The sequence below is a fragment of the Rhipicephalus sanguineus genome, chromosome 7, assembly GCF_013339695.2.
Source record: "Rhipicephalus sanguineus isolate Rsan-2018 chromosome 7, BIME_Rsan_1.4, whole genome shotgun sequence".
Lineage (NCBI taxonomy): Eukaryota > Metazoa > Arthropoda > Arachnida > Ixodida > Ixodidae > Rhipicephalus > Rhipicephalus sanguineus.
In genome coordinates this window covers 142,915,520-142,928,770 of record NC_051182.1, presented here as the reverse complement: position 1 = coordinate 142,928,770, position 13,251 = coordinate 142,915,520, and the positions used below count along the sequence as shown (strand labels likewise).

General features: G+C 46.3%; 1 protein-coding gene across 1 annotated transcript in view; it reads left to right on the top strand.

Annotated features, from left to right (window-relative positions):
- Positions 1-11,293, top strand: part of LOC119400112 (ribonuclease Z, mitochondrial) — a gene marked incomplete at its 3' end in the record, with an annotated part of 36,212 nt that extends 24,919 nt beyond the window's left edge. Inside the window, 5 exon segments of the mRNA XM_037667057.2 lie at positions 1,107-1,255; positions 3,559-3,646; positions 5,479-5,599; positions 8,664-8,742; positions 11,168-11,293. Coding sequence (XP_037522985.1) covers positions 1,107-1,255; positions 3,559-3,646; positions 5,479-5,599; positions 8,664-8,742; positions 11,168-11,293 — 563 coding nt within the window.
- Positions 11,294-13,251: the final 1,958 nt, after the last annotated feature.

The window sequence follows — 13,251 nt, the reverse complement described above, 5'->3', positions numbered from 1 at the left end:
TAGGAAAAGGACGGAAGAAACAATGAGAACAGGCGCTGACTCTCAGCTGAAGTTTATTTTGAAAAGCAAGGAGCAAGATGGAAGGAAGCGAGAAGGAATAACAGGCCATAATCGCTATGAGATGTGAGCAGTGTGCTAATCTTGCGGCTCCACGTGATAGTGATCATGGCCTGGTTTTCCTTCTTTCTTCCTTTCTTCTTGCCCTTCTTTGGACCGCGCCATGCGCTAGCGAAGTGGGAGTCACTCTCACTAGAACTTTCGCAGCAGCCCTAGCATTTAGAGCTGTGACCCCATATCCCGCAGTTCACGTAGAGTCGTGTCCATGGCGGGTTTAAGGCCAGTGGGGTCAGAGACGAGTCCTTCGACTGAAGACGTTTATTTACCTTAGCTATAACGTGGCCAGTGGCGAGATCAAAATGGCACAAACACCTCAGCAGTGGAGCATTCAGCATGGACTGGGGGATAACAACAATAAATAAATAGCTAGCGCACGTCGAGAGGGTGATGATGGCTCAAACTGCAGGGGGTGATAGTAGTGTTGGTGCTCGCAGCTTGGTTGAAATGTCGTCAGACACACCTCTCAAGTCTGAAGACCAGGAGGCCCCCGAAAAAGCGACGTGCGTTTCGCGAGGTTGGGGAAGGAGTCTCCCCAGAAGAGGGGAAGGAAGGAACGAGGCATCTCAGCTTGATTGATGCAGCGGGGTGCAAAAAGCAGCGGAAGTGGCAAAATGTCCTCTCCGTCGCAACCCCTCTCACCGCTGCGCACTCAAACATCTCGTGAAGCCAAGGCGCAGCCGTTCTGAGATACTGAGACGCGCATGCAATCCCACAAATGAGACCTGGAGAGAGGGGTCCTTAATGTTACTCACGACTAAACTACAGTTCATCGCTGCACAGTCTCGAAATTAATGAACAAAAAGTTTGTTCATTGCTGTGCAACAACGTGCTAACGGCAGTGCGGTTTGCTTGCTTGTGTTTGTCATGTTATCCCTCAACATTAAAGCCTGCTATTATGACAGGAACGTTTCGAGTTTTGAAACGTTGTGCAGGTGGAGCATATAACACAAGTCGTGAGCTAACGATGTTCCCACGATCTTTTTTTGTAGGGTTTGGTCAAGGTATTGAAGGGAAGGCAATCCGCTTTTGAAATTCTGGGCATCCCGTACGAGCCCCTTCTCGTGGTGGCCCCGAGGTTCATGGTACCGTGGATGAGCCGTTGCAGTCGAGCTTTCGACTCGGTGGCGGAACTTTTCAGGTGAGCTGCTTTGCCTGTTCTTTCCGTGAACGACTAGAGTTGTAACGAGCATCTGTAAACATTAGAAATACTCCCGTCAAATTTAGCACCATGCAACAACAGTGCAGCTACAGAAAGGACTCTGCAAAAACAGTGCAGCTACAGAAAGGACTCTGCAAAATTTCGTGTGCTAAATGTGATTGGCAGCATTATGAACAACCAGCAATCCGTAATGAAACTGAAGAAAGCACAACAGAGTACTGTGTTGGGTGAGTTGGTGCGTGGCTATTTACAACAGAAGTGCCATTTTATTGCTGTTCTTCTTCTTCTTCTTCTTATTATTTGTACATACTGCTGCCCTGATGGGCTATTGCAGGAGTGGATGTCAATACAGAACACTATAATAAAGACAATATGAATATGAACAAGCAAAATGAAATCAATGTTCCTACTATTTGATAGTTTCTAAGAATACATTTAAAGGAAGAGAATGAGTAGAACCAGGCACTGAATTCTACTTTTCGATTGCACGAGGAAAAAGTCACAGTTTCGCCGCAAGGGCGAAGCAATGAATGCGATAGCAAGAAAAGCGGCCCGTGATGGACGCGCTGCGACTACCGTGCGTCCATCACTACCCGGCAGCTACTAGACAGTTTTAATTTCACGTACGTAGGGACTTCTCATACGCAAACGTGAAAAGTACATCTACGTTACGTGCACGACATCTGAAACGCTTTTAGCTACATGCACGCGACGCGTGGTTAGAGCTACCACGTAGCTCTGCTGAGAATCATGAACACTGCGGTAGTTTGTTTGAGCGCCCGCGCGAGCAGACAGCGGAAGGGCAAGGTTCTCGCTGCGCAAATATAAGAAGAAGCGAGAGAGCTGACCGACGCCTTTAAGTGCGCCCGCGCGCTCCTAGCGCCATCTCGCTGGTAATGAAGAAACGCTTATAAGCGCCTCCGTCTCGGAGGACTGCAAACGGTAAAGGGTGTGTATATAACGCTCGCCGTTAGCTGCCAGGATGTACGCTTTGTGGAGTAGTGCTTAGCGCACCGCGCTGCGAATTCAGAGGTCGCTGGTTCGATTCCGCGCTTCAGAAGCATTTTTCTGATTTATTTTTCTTTGGGATATTGATGTATATATACATACTTATGCATATACGCAGCATGACGGCGGCGACGGCAAAAATCAGCCGAGACTGTCCATATAATTGCTATCGCAATGAAAAAGCTGTATTTATAAGTGTCTGTACGGACAAAATAAAGCGCAATTTTTAGGTGATTATGGCTTCTAGTGTTAGATGGTGCAGCAGGAGTTAGGTAATGATCTGAAGAGAGCCGGCTGCAGGATTTAATTATGCAGTGCAAGAACTTCAGGGATTCGGTGCGGTTATGCTTTCAGCCTCCAGTCGCTCCTGAGAGTGGCCGAAACATTGGGCCTTCATCATGCTTTCTGCTACTCTGGTATGTAGCGGTTTTCACATAATCGAGATCCAAATCGAAGCATGCTGGGAGCCAAGCAAACTTACCCCAAGCATAGGCGTACGGTTGCAGGAAAGATGACACGCAGGAAAGCTTATCGGCCAATGTTGTTCAAGGTCTTATAGCACCCCATTCTTTTTAAAGGAGTACTGACACCAATTTTCAAAGCTGAGTTTACTCTGACATACAAGTCTTCTGTAAATAGAGACAGCTCTGAGCAAGTGTGAAGCTTGGCAAAAGCTGAAATGAAGTTTTATTTTGTCATTAAAGTTGCTCTTCGCGTGGTGCGCCTACTGACATCGACACTATCATGACGTCAGGGTAGTGTCAATTCTGGGGACTTCGTGCTCCAGTATGGCTAGTTGTGATGACGTCAGGTACCAAAACATTCAATAAGGCCGCTTGTGCATCACCAGCATAGCCACGGAGCCGAGCTGATGTGGAAACGTCACGATATCTTGCGTGACATTGTGGCAAGCAGCTCATACCGTGTTGTGACGTCAGGGTACAGTAGGAACCGAAACTAGCTTTTAAAAACATAATGTAATTACTTTTTCCGGGCGCACTCGCACTTAGCACTACATTTTCTAGGCTCTTGAGGGCGTGGCCTTTCATTTGATGCAATAAAAAACAATAGAAAATTTTTGTGTCAGTACCCCTTTCATAACATTCTCGTCAATGAATGTTCCTTAGTGCTTTGGAACTGTCGCTTAATTTGAGTGCAAGATATCTGACAACCTGATGCATAGCAGAGCTATTGAAGGTGATATTGGCATTTGATGTGATTCTTCCTGATGGGTTACAACTTATTACATTTTTCGTTCCCGTGGCCTTTGGCAGGTACGTGGACAACGCGTCACTGCTATATGACCAAGAGTCACCGTCTCCGGAGAAAATGGAGTTGCTGCAGAAATTAAAGCTTAAAGACGTGAGTTTATCATTTTTTTTCTTGCAGTGATAGAGGGCAATATTTTAGTACTCCGAGGTGGCTTGCAGTTTCATTGTCTTGTCCTACCCCATGTGAAACGTCGCTTTGTTTTCTTGGGAGTCCTCACCATTCTCGATCACTGAAGTGATTAATTTAATTTCTTCTGTTTTCCTGTTGAAACGACAGCGAGATCTGCGTGGTGTTTGACTCATCGTAGGTGGTGTCCAAATCCTCACCATATCAATGACTCCCATGGGGTAAAAGAAATATAGCTTAAGAGTATACTCAAGAGTATACTCAAGAGTATACTTAAGAGTTTAGTAACTTACTAAAAGACTCTACTACAATTTTGAAGTAAAAGAAATAGTTCTTACAGGCTGCATTGTTGGCTGCTTGTGCCAGAATTGTGTCGGTAGGGTAATTTAGCAATAGTTGTTTGCCATGTGGCAAGTACAGCAGTACATTGTCGTCATTGTCAACATGTGGCTGTTTTAGTCTGCAAGGCCTATATTAGAGTCTCTTAGCAGGTTATGGAAATATGGTACAGTATTACGGTACTGCTCCTCCTTTCTCGCTCATTGTGCTTAAGTTGCTCCCAGTTCCAGTGACTGTGTATCCCCCTAACGACAGGTTCTTCATTAACAATGCATACACTTACATGCAATAATGAGGCGTGACAACCCCGCAGTAATTTTTGAAAGAGCTTTTGTGGGGTGCCTTCACTGGAATCGGGAGCGGCAAAAGCGCAACGAGCAAAAAAGGAGGAGCGGTACCGTAATACCGTGCCGTATTTGCATACCGTATTTCTGTAACTTGCTAAAAGACTCTACTAGCAACTCGTGTCATTTCATCACGTTACCTTACGCATTGAGCAACTTGTGCAGCAAAAAAAAGTTTTGAGATTATGGTGCGATAACATGTAATGGTAATACCGCAGCCCGAATGGAACAATATTACTGGTACTGCTAAAAGACCCTCTTACCGCGGTGTTGTGAACTACCTACATCTACAGTAGACACTCGTTAAACGGAATCTGAAGGGATCTGGCAAATACGTTTCATTTAAGAGGAGTTCCATGTACTGAGAAATGAGCAGGGGGGCAGAACTCAAGTAGGAAACCAACCATATTAAAGGCAGTTGTTCACTTTAATCAGCTATTCCATTTAAGAGATGTCTGTTTGCTGAGTCTACTATTTTAAACTGCTATTTGTGCTCAACTTACACCATTCCACTCACCCTTTCTTATTTTCGTACGGCTGAAAATCGTACGCATCTTCTATATATATAGGGACCGAAGGTCGCAGGTTCGGTCCCTGCCGGCAGCAAGTCATCTTTTCGTCCACTTTACTTTCTTCACATTTATATTCTAAATACTACAGATCACACCCCCTATACTTTCCTTGGCGTTATTGTCTGTTAGTTCTCCTTCATATTGTGTCTAACAAAGATAAAACGAGCCCTTGAAAATCATCTCCTTTCCTTCATATTGAAGACTTGTCACATGCAGTCAGCTTGATGGTACAACCTCTGAGAGTCCCCTTTGCGAGTGAGCCCATAGCTGTATAGTTTTTTGTCTCGTGTTTCTCAACTCTTCGGTGTTTGTAATCAGGACAGTCTGATAGCACAGTCAAACCTTGATATGATGAATTATTGGCTATAACGAACATTAGTGAATCATATCCTTGCCTTTAAATTGGTGTCACAACTAGATATTTATAACGAATTATCTGATATAGTGAAGCTATTTTCGTTGTAATGAGGTCTGACTGTATTTCACGACCTTCCCTCCATTTCTTCCTAATTTTGGCCTCATTATTTGCTCGCACATGCAGTTTAGCACTGTGTTGGTTCTGCATTGCAAGAATGCCTACGGCGTCACCATCACTGCGGAGACGGGTTGGAAGTTGACCTACTCTGGCGACACCATGCCGTGCGACGCCCTCATCGAAGCCGGTCAGTGTGCCAACTTCAGCTATGTTTAAAGGGATGCTGAAGTGGTTTTACAATTCGGTAAAACTTTGTTGTTAACAAGGACCAACAACAGTATTGTCGACGATGGCGTAATTTTTTTCGCTGTTGTGGCAGCAGGAGCTTTAAAACATGCGAAAGAAAAGTTCGTCTTGCTCCGCCCACGCGAACGCGCCGAAAGTGTGGGCGTGACCGGAACTACGTCATCGTCGGTAGTTTTGGCCATGGTGGTAGAATAACAGGTGACCCGACGCGCCGCTCCGCCAATGCGCCGCGCGTGTCACGGAGGTGCTCGAGTTGCCGCCGCTTTTCCGCAAGGTGGCAGCAGGTATACTCTGGGCCGATATCTCCGCTCCGGCGCATTTGAAAGCATGTGGCCAGTGTGCGTCGCGAGCATTTAAACTGCAATTTACACCTTTAACTTTTGAGAAAGATATCCGCGGTGTATTTATCACACCAGAGAGGCCTAGAGCAACACTGAACAGTTGCCGTCGCTTAGAACGGACGCGCCACTAATGAAAGCGTGCAACGCAACCAGCGTTGCAGCCGCGTCTCTTCCTTTCTGCTTGGTCATCTTCGATAAATGCGGAGGCGTCCGTGGGTGCAAGCGTCCGAAGAGCAAGAACATCCCTATGCGACGCAACCAGCGTCGCAAAGTCGCAATCAGCCTTCGAGTCATCACGGCCAGATCACTGTGGTCGTGATTAGGTGATCCCACGGCTTGAGATCCGCTCTGATGCGTCGCGTTTGTTGCGCTCTGTCAAACCAACACGCGACCGCATCGCTGTTTCCACTCACTTTGTAAGCTGGAACCACGGCTGAAACCACGGTGGCTCGATCTGTGCTGCTGATGCGGCGGCCATCATGGGACGAAAATGCTTCGCTCGAAATTGCAAATCTGGCTACAAAACGTGCAAAGAAAAGCTGTGTCTTCTCTCCGCGCCAAAAGACGAAAAGCGCCTGCAGTTGTGGAGAAATGCAATTCCACGGAAAGACCGCCAGCTACTGTCCTCCGACATACATACGATAGCGTGACAACCAAATGCTGTTTTTTTACTCCATACACTCGCTGGTAGAATTTTGCACGCTTTCGAAAAAAAAAAAAATACGCGCGCGCCTCTTGCAATCGGCACCCTGTGACAGTCATATCGGGACTACCCGCGCTGATTAAAAAATTTTAAGCTTCATAATGCCTGGCGCTCTCACTTTTGCGGTAGAAGATGGCAGACAGCCGCTACAAGCTAGTAAAAGCACAAACAACCGTTTAAAGCCACAAAGTTAGCTAGAAAAACCGGTTTTTACAGCCCAGCGAGAGCTTGCAATGCGCGTCTTTCGGCTCAAAAACTCGTCGCGAACCTAGCGGCGGCCGCGAGCAACTCGAGCAGTACGGCGACGCGCTCGCGGCGCTCGATGGGCCACCTGTTTTATTCTACCACTGTGGTTTTGGCGGAGCCGTGGCCTCCGTGACTATTTCTGGCTGCGCGCGTTGGTGGAAATGATCGCGAAGGCCATGCTTTTACAGAGCTGATGGCGCCGATGACGTGTCATACCGAAGTTGACGTCACCGCCTTTGCTCAGCAGTTCAAAAAGCCCTGCGGCTGCAGCCGCTCTTTTTTTGCCAAGAAATGCCATTTGCGTTCACTTCTGTAAACTCTTACATTGGTTTTCGTATTCAGCAAGGATCAAACTATGATTACTCATTCCAAAGTCATTTTCTTTAAAAAGTGCTTCAGTGTCCCTTTAAGGGAAATTCTGGTCATTGCATTAAAAAATAGAAAAGTGCTAAACGACGACAACAATGAAAGTATGACGTAAGCTAACTTCAAACACGTAAAAGAACTGATGCCCTGGTCATGTTAGACACTTTCTATATTGGTCTAATCTAATCGTAATCAAATGTGTGGTTGGTTGGTCGGTTGCATTTCTTTGCCAAAAGGGACTCGGGGTACGAGAGACATTGTTGTGGAGGGCTTGGAAGAGTTTTGACTATCCAGGGTTCTTGAACTTGCACTGACATTGTGCAGTACATGGGCCTCTAGCATTTTGCCTCCATTGAAATGCGACCATCGCGGTTGAGAAGGAAACTGTGTATTTTGAGTGAGTAGATGAGCACCGTAACCATGGATGAAAATTTTTTTTAGTTGAATCGGGTTCTGCAGTTGTTGGACTATATATTGCCAGCTTCCATTAGAAAGTTCGATCCTTTTTCATATTCTTCCATTGCAATATTAAATTAATGCGAGAACATTATGTGGCTCGTTGTGCTACCTCGCCATCACTGGAAAATTGTGTCAGAAAAAAAGGCACACAACCTACAGCATCTTCACTTAAAGAATTAAAAGAAGGTGGCCACAACGAGGATTCGAAGTTCTGCCGCACTGCAACTGCTGTCGCCGCTCCCTAGTCAAGCGCTGTAATCACTGCACCACCGTTGCAGCATGCAACACCAATGAATGACTGTGCATGTGGCTGGGCAGGCATGCCACTAGGTGGCGCTGCAGCCGCTTGCTCTAGGAGCCTTTTACATTGTTGGGTGTGCAACACGCTTCAGGTATAACGCTCAGCGACAATGAATGCTCTCACGTTTAAGGCTCATTCACACTTGTGACTGCACCGGTCTCGCGAACGGTTGCAACTGGCGACCAAAAAGCTACTCAAGAGGCGACTGATGTTCGCACCAGCAAATGCAACTTACTCATTGCCATGCAGATATCACGTCTGCTCGCATCGTGGCTCATATTGCGTTTGCTCTGTAAAATAAGCTGATGTCGTGTTCCGGTGCATCTGATCGATTCAGAGGATTCAGAAGCAGTGAGTGACTGAGCCAAAGCAGTTGCTTTGCGACTAATGCAACCACTTGAAACCAGTCACTTTGTAACTAACTTGGTCGCATGACTGGTGCTAGTCGCAGATGTGAGCGAGCTTTTGCACATCATAAGAACTGCTTATGTGCCGCCATAGTTTTCTAGACATTTCTCTTTTTGTGTCATGAAAACCTGTTTTACCTGCGTGCATTATGTTCGTTTCGTGTCTTGGTTCTCCCCTATAGGAAAGGGAAGCGACATACTCATCCACGAGGCAACAATGGAGGACGACTTAGCCGAGGAAGCCGTCATCAAGACTCACAGGTGAACCTACCACGCAGCACGCTCAATATCTACCACGCAAGGTTGAGAAAAATGGCCTCGCCATAGCAACTTAATTATAATTACTATTTGTTTATTTAAACATACAATGCAGGCCTTGTGGGAGGCATTACATGACCAGATAAATGGGTACTACGTCTAGTGACACCAATTTTCGAAGCTGAGTTTACTTCGCCATACAAATTTCCTGTATACAGAGACGACTCTGTGCAAGTGTGAAGCTCGGTAAGCGCTGATAAGGTATTTTATTTGGATATTGAAATAAATTTTCGCATGGCGCACCTACTGACATCGACACCAGTGTGACGTCGGGCTACAGTGTCCACTCTGGTGACTTCATGCTCCAGTATGGATATTTGTGATGAGATCATGCACCAAAACACACAAAATGGCTGCTTGCGCGTCACCAAAACATTCAGAATGGCTGCTTGTGCATCACCAATGGAGCCACACAGCGAAGCGGCCGTGGAAACGTCACAATATTTTGCGTAAGGACGTGACGAGAGGCTCATACCGTGTTATGACGTGAAGGTACAGTAGGAATTGAAACTAGCTTTTAAAAAACATGTCCTAATTAATTTTTCTGGGTGCACTTCTGCTTACCAGTACGTTTTCCAGGATTGTCGGGGCTTGGTATTTCACGTGATGCAATAAAAAATGGGACACAGCGGAGCGAGGCCGATAACAAACAAGGGTAGCCAACATTCTTTCGACACTAAGAAAGGAATGAGGCTGGGAAGGTTGCTTAGAGGGGTCGTGAAACAGTTTCTGAAAATTTTGAATAACGTCTGTATTCGGAATCCTGGCCGTTCGTTCAATGATATATGTGTTTCATCGTCCGGGTTGATTTAGTAGCTGCAAAAGCACAGTTTCAATTTCCCAGTGCGCATTCCCCTCAACTCTGCAGCTTACGTCATCTTAAAGGGCCCCTGACACCAAAATCGAAACCTCGAGATGTTTGCGTTGTTTGATTGTCCTGTATACTTGGGCACTTCTGGCCGGTTATTAGTGGCAAACATTAATTTAAAGATACTAATTTTGCTTTTAAGGTAAGCGTGAGTGCTAATCCGAGTTGGTAGCACCTCGCGACATCTCCACTAGTATGGCGTAGACGAAGGCTACATTTGACGTTTCACAAGAAGAGCGAGTACTGTCGACATTGTGCTATTGTGTGTGCTGCACACAATACGACTGGCAGCCGACGAGGGCTATTTTTCCTCGCCCCTCTCGCTCTCGTTGGGCTGCTCTCTAGGTGGTTTTGGCTGCTTACGCCAGGAATGCTTTTGTATTTTTCTGAAAGGACACGCTCTTAACAGGCTTAACTCATACCGAAGCAGCCACATTGTTTCATTCTCTACTGCACGCGGGGCCCCGATTTGAAAAATGCGCTGTCAGCATCACCCAAGCTTGAGCGCATTTCGTCTTGGGTGCTTCCCACTGTGGGGCGCTAGTTTCTTACAATTTTAGGCGGGCATTTTGAAGTGACGCTAAATTGGTCACAATTAGCGATGCTAGCATTAATTATACGATACATTAGAGCATTTATGATTCAACTTCGGCATTACAAGGCACAAGGCTACAAATTACAGTAAAAAAGTTACAAGCGAAAATGTCAGTGGTCCTTTAACCAGCTAATCAAAAACTTCTGTTGTCTACAAAACATGGCAACACAGTGAGGCCTTTTGAGTCCTAGTTGACCAAGGTTTGGAGCATCATACCGCTTTGACTGCGCCGCGGTAATGACGTTACGCTCACAAACTGTGCAATTCCGAAATGGCCGACCTTCCTGACCTGCTGTGTTGTTTGTTAGAATGGAGTCTGCTTTCAGACTTTGAGCAGTGATGTAAGCTCAAGAACTGCCATATTATTCTTTTACTTCCTAGCTTTCGTAGAAACCTAGTATTTTAGAGCAAAGGCTAACAATATGTTTATAATTTTAGATGTCTTAAGATGACGCCACTGGTTAGTGCCTTTGCCGTCCGGTGGTGCCGAATTTTTGTTTTCGGAGTGCAAGAGGGGGGGGGGGCTAGGATTTTAAACAGGTGTTATTAAATATAGACTGAATATTGCGCCGAAATATTTGGGAATCTGCATGCCCGATGCTTACTGAGGCAATGAAAATTACAACCGGGGAGCTCCATTTTCTTTTCACCACCTTTTTAATGAATAGGACAGACAACCGGTGGTCAGTTAGAGGAATGGAATAGCTACCAAAGGACGAGAAATGCAGCTGAAGATGGCAGTGAAGAAATGTAAAAATTTGCGGGTATAAAATAATATCGGCACATGCCAGGCAAGGTAAATTGGACACCATAGGCAGAGGCCTTTGTCTACATCGAATAGGCTGAGGACGATGATGACCATGACTTATTACAAAGCCTGACTGAACATTGCACCGTTCCCGCAGCACGACGAGCCAGGCGATTGAGGTTGGCGAGCGGATGGGAGCCAAGTTCACCCTGCTGACCCACTTCAGCCAGCGTTACGCCAAGCTGCCCCTCATCTCGGACAAGTTCCACAGCACCGTGGGCTGCCTTTGACCACATGCTGGTGCGCATGCCGCTTTCTGTGTTCTATAATGTGTGGGGTCTCGCAAGAGCCGTTCATGGAACAAATGGATGCAGTTCACACTGTAGTGTAACGAACACATGGACATTTATTGACAGCTTTTACACAACGGCGAGCTTGCCAGCTGAATCTTACAAATAACTATAGTAACACGATAAATAACACACACAAACAATATTAGACACACAAGGTAACATGAATGCAGCATCTCCGACGATGTTTGACACGCCACAGGAGCCTGCAGAACCGAGCCGCGAGATCGTTTCCTCTACCTTCGGCGAGAAAATGACCGTCAAAGAGCACGCCAAGCCCCAAAAGAGCAAGAGGTCCCCTCCTAATGACCCCATGAAACATCACTCCCGCTAGGCAGCCCCATCTCGGGAGCACAGTGCCAACTCTTGCCTAGTGGCAACTAAGCTAACTATGACGCATGGGCGCCACCATAGAGTTTCCTAAAATTAACTACTAGAGGGGACTCTGGCGCTGCGATCGTTTAGCCACCATGGGAATGATGGGTAGTACACAAATTTGCCTTGTCTTCGTACTTGCGGGCTTCGAACGCACTTGCGTCTTTGTTTATTGCTGTGTTTCGGGTTTTTTCGGATAAAAGAATGGATTGTTGCGAACTCCGTGACCAGATTTGAATTGATGAGCCTAAAAAAGTTAAACTGGCGAAGTGCAACTGCTGACTTTTGCTAAACTTCGTTTTGCGACAAAGCGGATGCAGGCGACGCAGAGCCAAACGGAGCCGAAAGAATGAACACTAGGCAAATCCGTGTACTACCCATCATTCCCACGGTGGCTGACGCGCCATGCGTTGCAGCTCCCATAGACACTAGCGCTAGAGTTCCCTCTAGTAAGTACTGTAGGAAACTCTATGGGTGCCACGAGGCAAAAACTTTAGCGGGGGTGTGAGCACCCTCACAAACGAAATGTTGCACTGTCGCATCATCTCCACAAGTCACGGAGTTTGTTGTTGAAAACTGCAACTGCTCGTTCTTGCACATGTTATTAATCTCTCCACAAATGTCATCATCATCAGCCTGACTGCGCCCACTGCAGGGCAAAGGTCCGCCAGTCAAACAGGTCCGGTGCTTGCTGCTGCCACGCCATACCTGCAAAGTTCTTAATCTGATCCGCCCACCCAACTTTCTGGTTCCCCCTTCCCGTTTGCCATCTATCATTTTCCAATGGAAAGGAAAATGATAGGTGTAACCTTAAGGGACAAGAAGAGAGCAGAGTGGGTCCGGTAACAGACGGGTGTTAAGGACATCTCAGTCGAAATCAAGACGAAATGGACATGGGCAGGGCATATAGCGTGTAGGCAAGATAACTGGTGGTCGTTAAGAGTAACAGACTGGATTCCACAAATGTAGTAAACTACAAACCTGAACTCTAAACACTGTTTTAACCAGTGTAGTGGGAAAGGCCCACCACATAAGCGATTTACTAGGAAACACCCAGCCAGTCCAGAAGCGTTAAGCAATACAAGTTGGGAAATGTGGAGAAAAAAAAATTATGGCCGGAACACCCGACTGGGGAATGTTGTCATATGTATCATATAGCGTTACAGTATAAATCACTCTCTTTGTTATCATTTTAACACATGTACATTTTACACAACTTACAGTGAATCGTGCGAGACCCTTTTACAGCCAAGTCACATTTACACTTCAAAGTTTACGTCACCATTGAAGACCCTAAAGGTCCCTGGTTCGATCCTGGGTTTCGGCACCAATGTAAAATCCGAAGACTTCCTTCTAATATGAACTGGGTTTCAAGGACAATACGCCTGAAGAGGTAGAGCAGCGCATCCCAATGCTGCCGTTTATTCAGAAAGAAGCCAAGATCCTCTTGCCACGCAACGTCTCTCATCTCTCTCTTCTAGCGCACGCTATGTTGCTGTTATTAACAGACCTGACA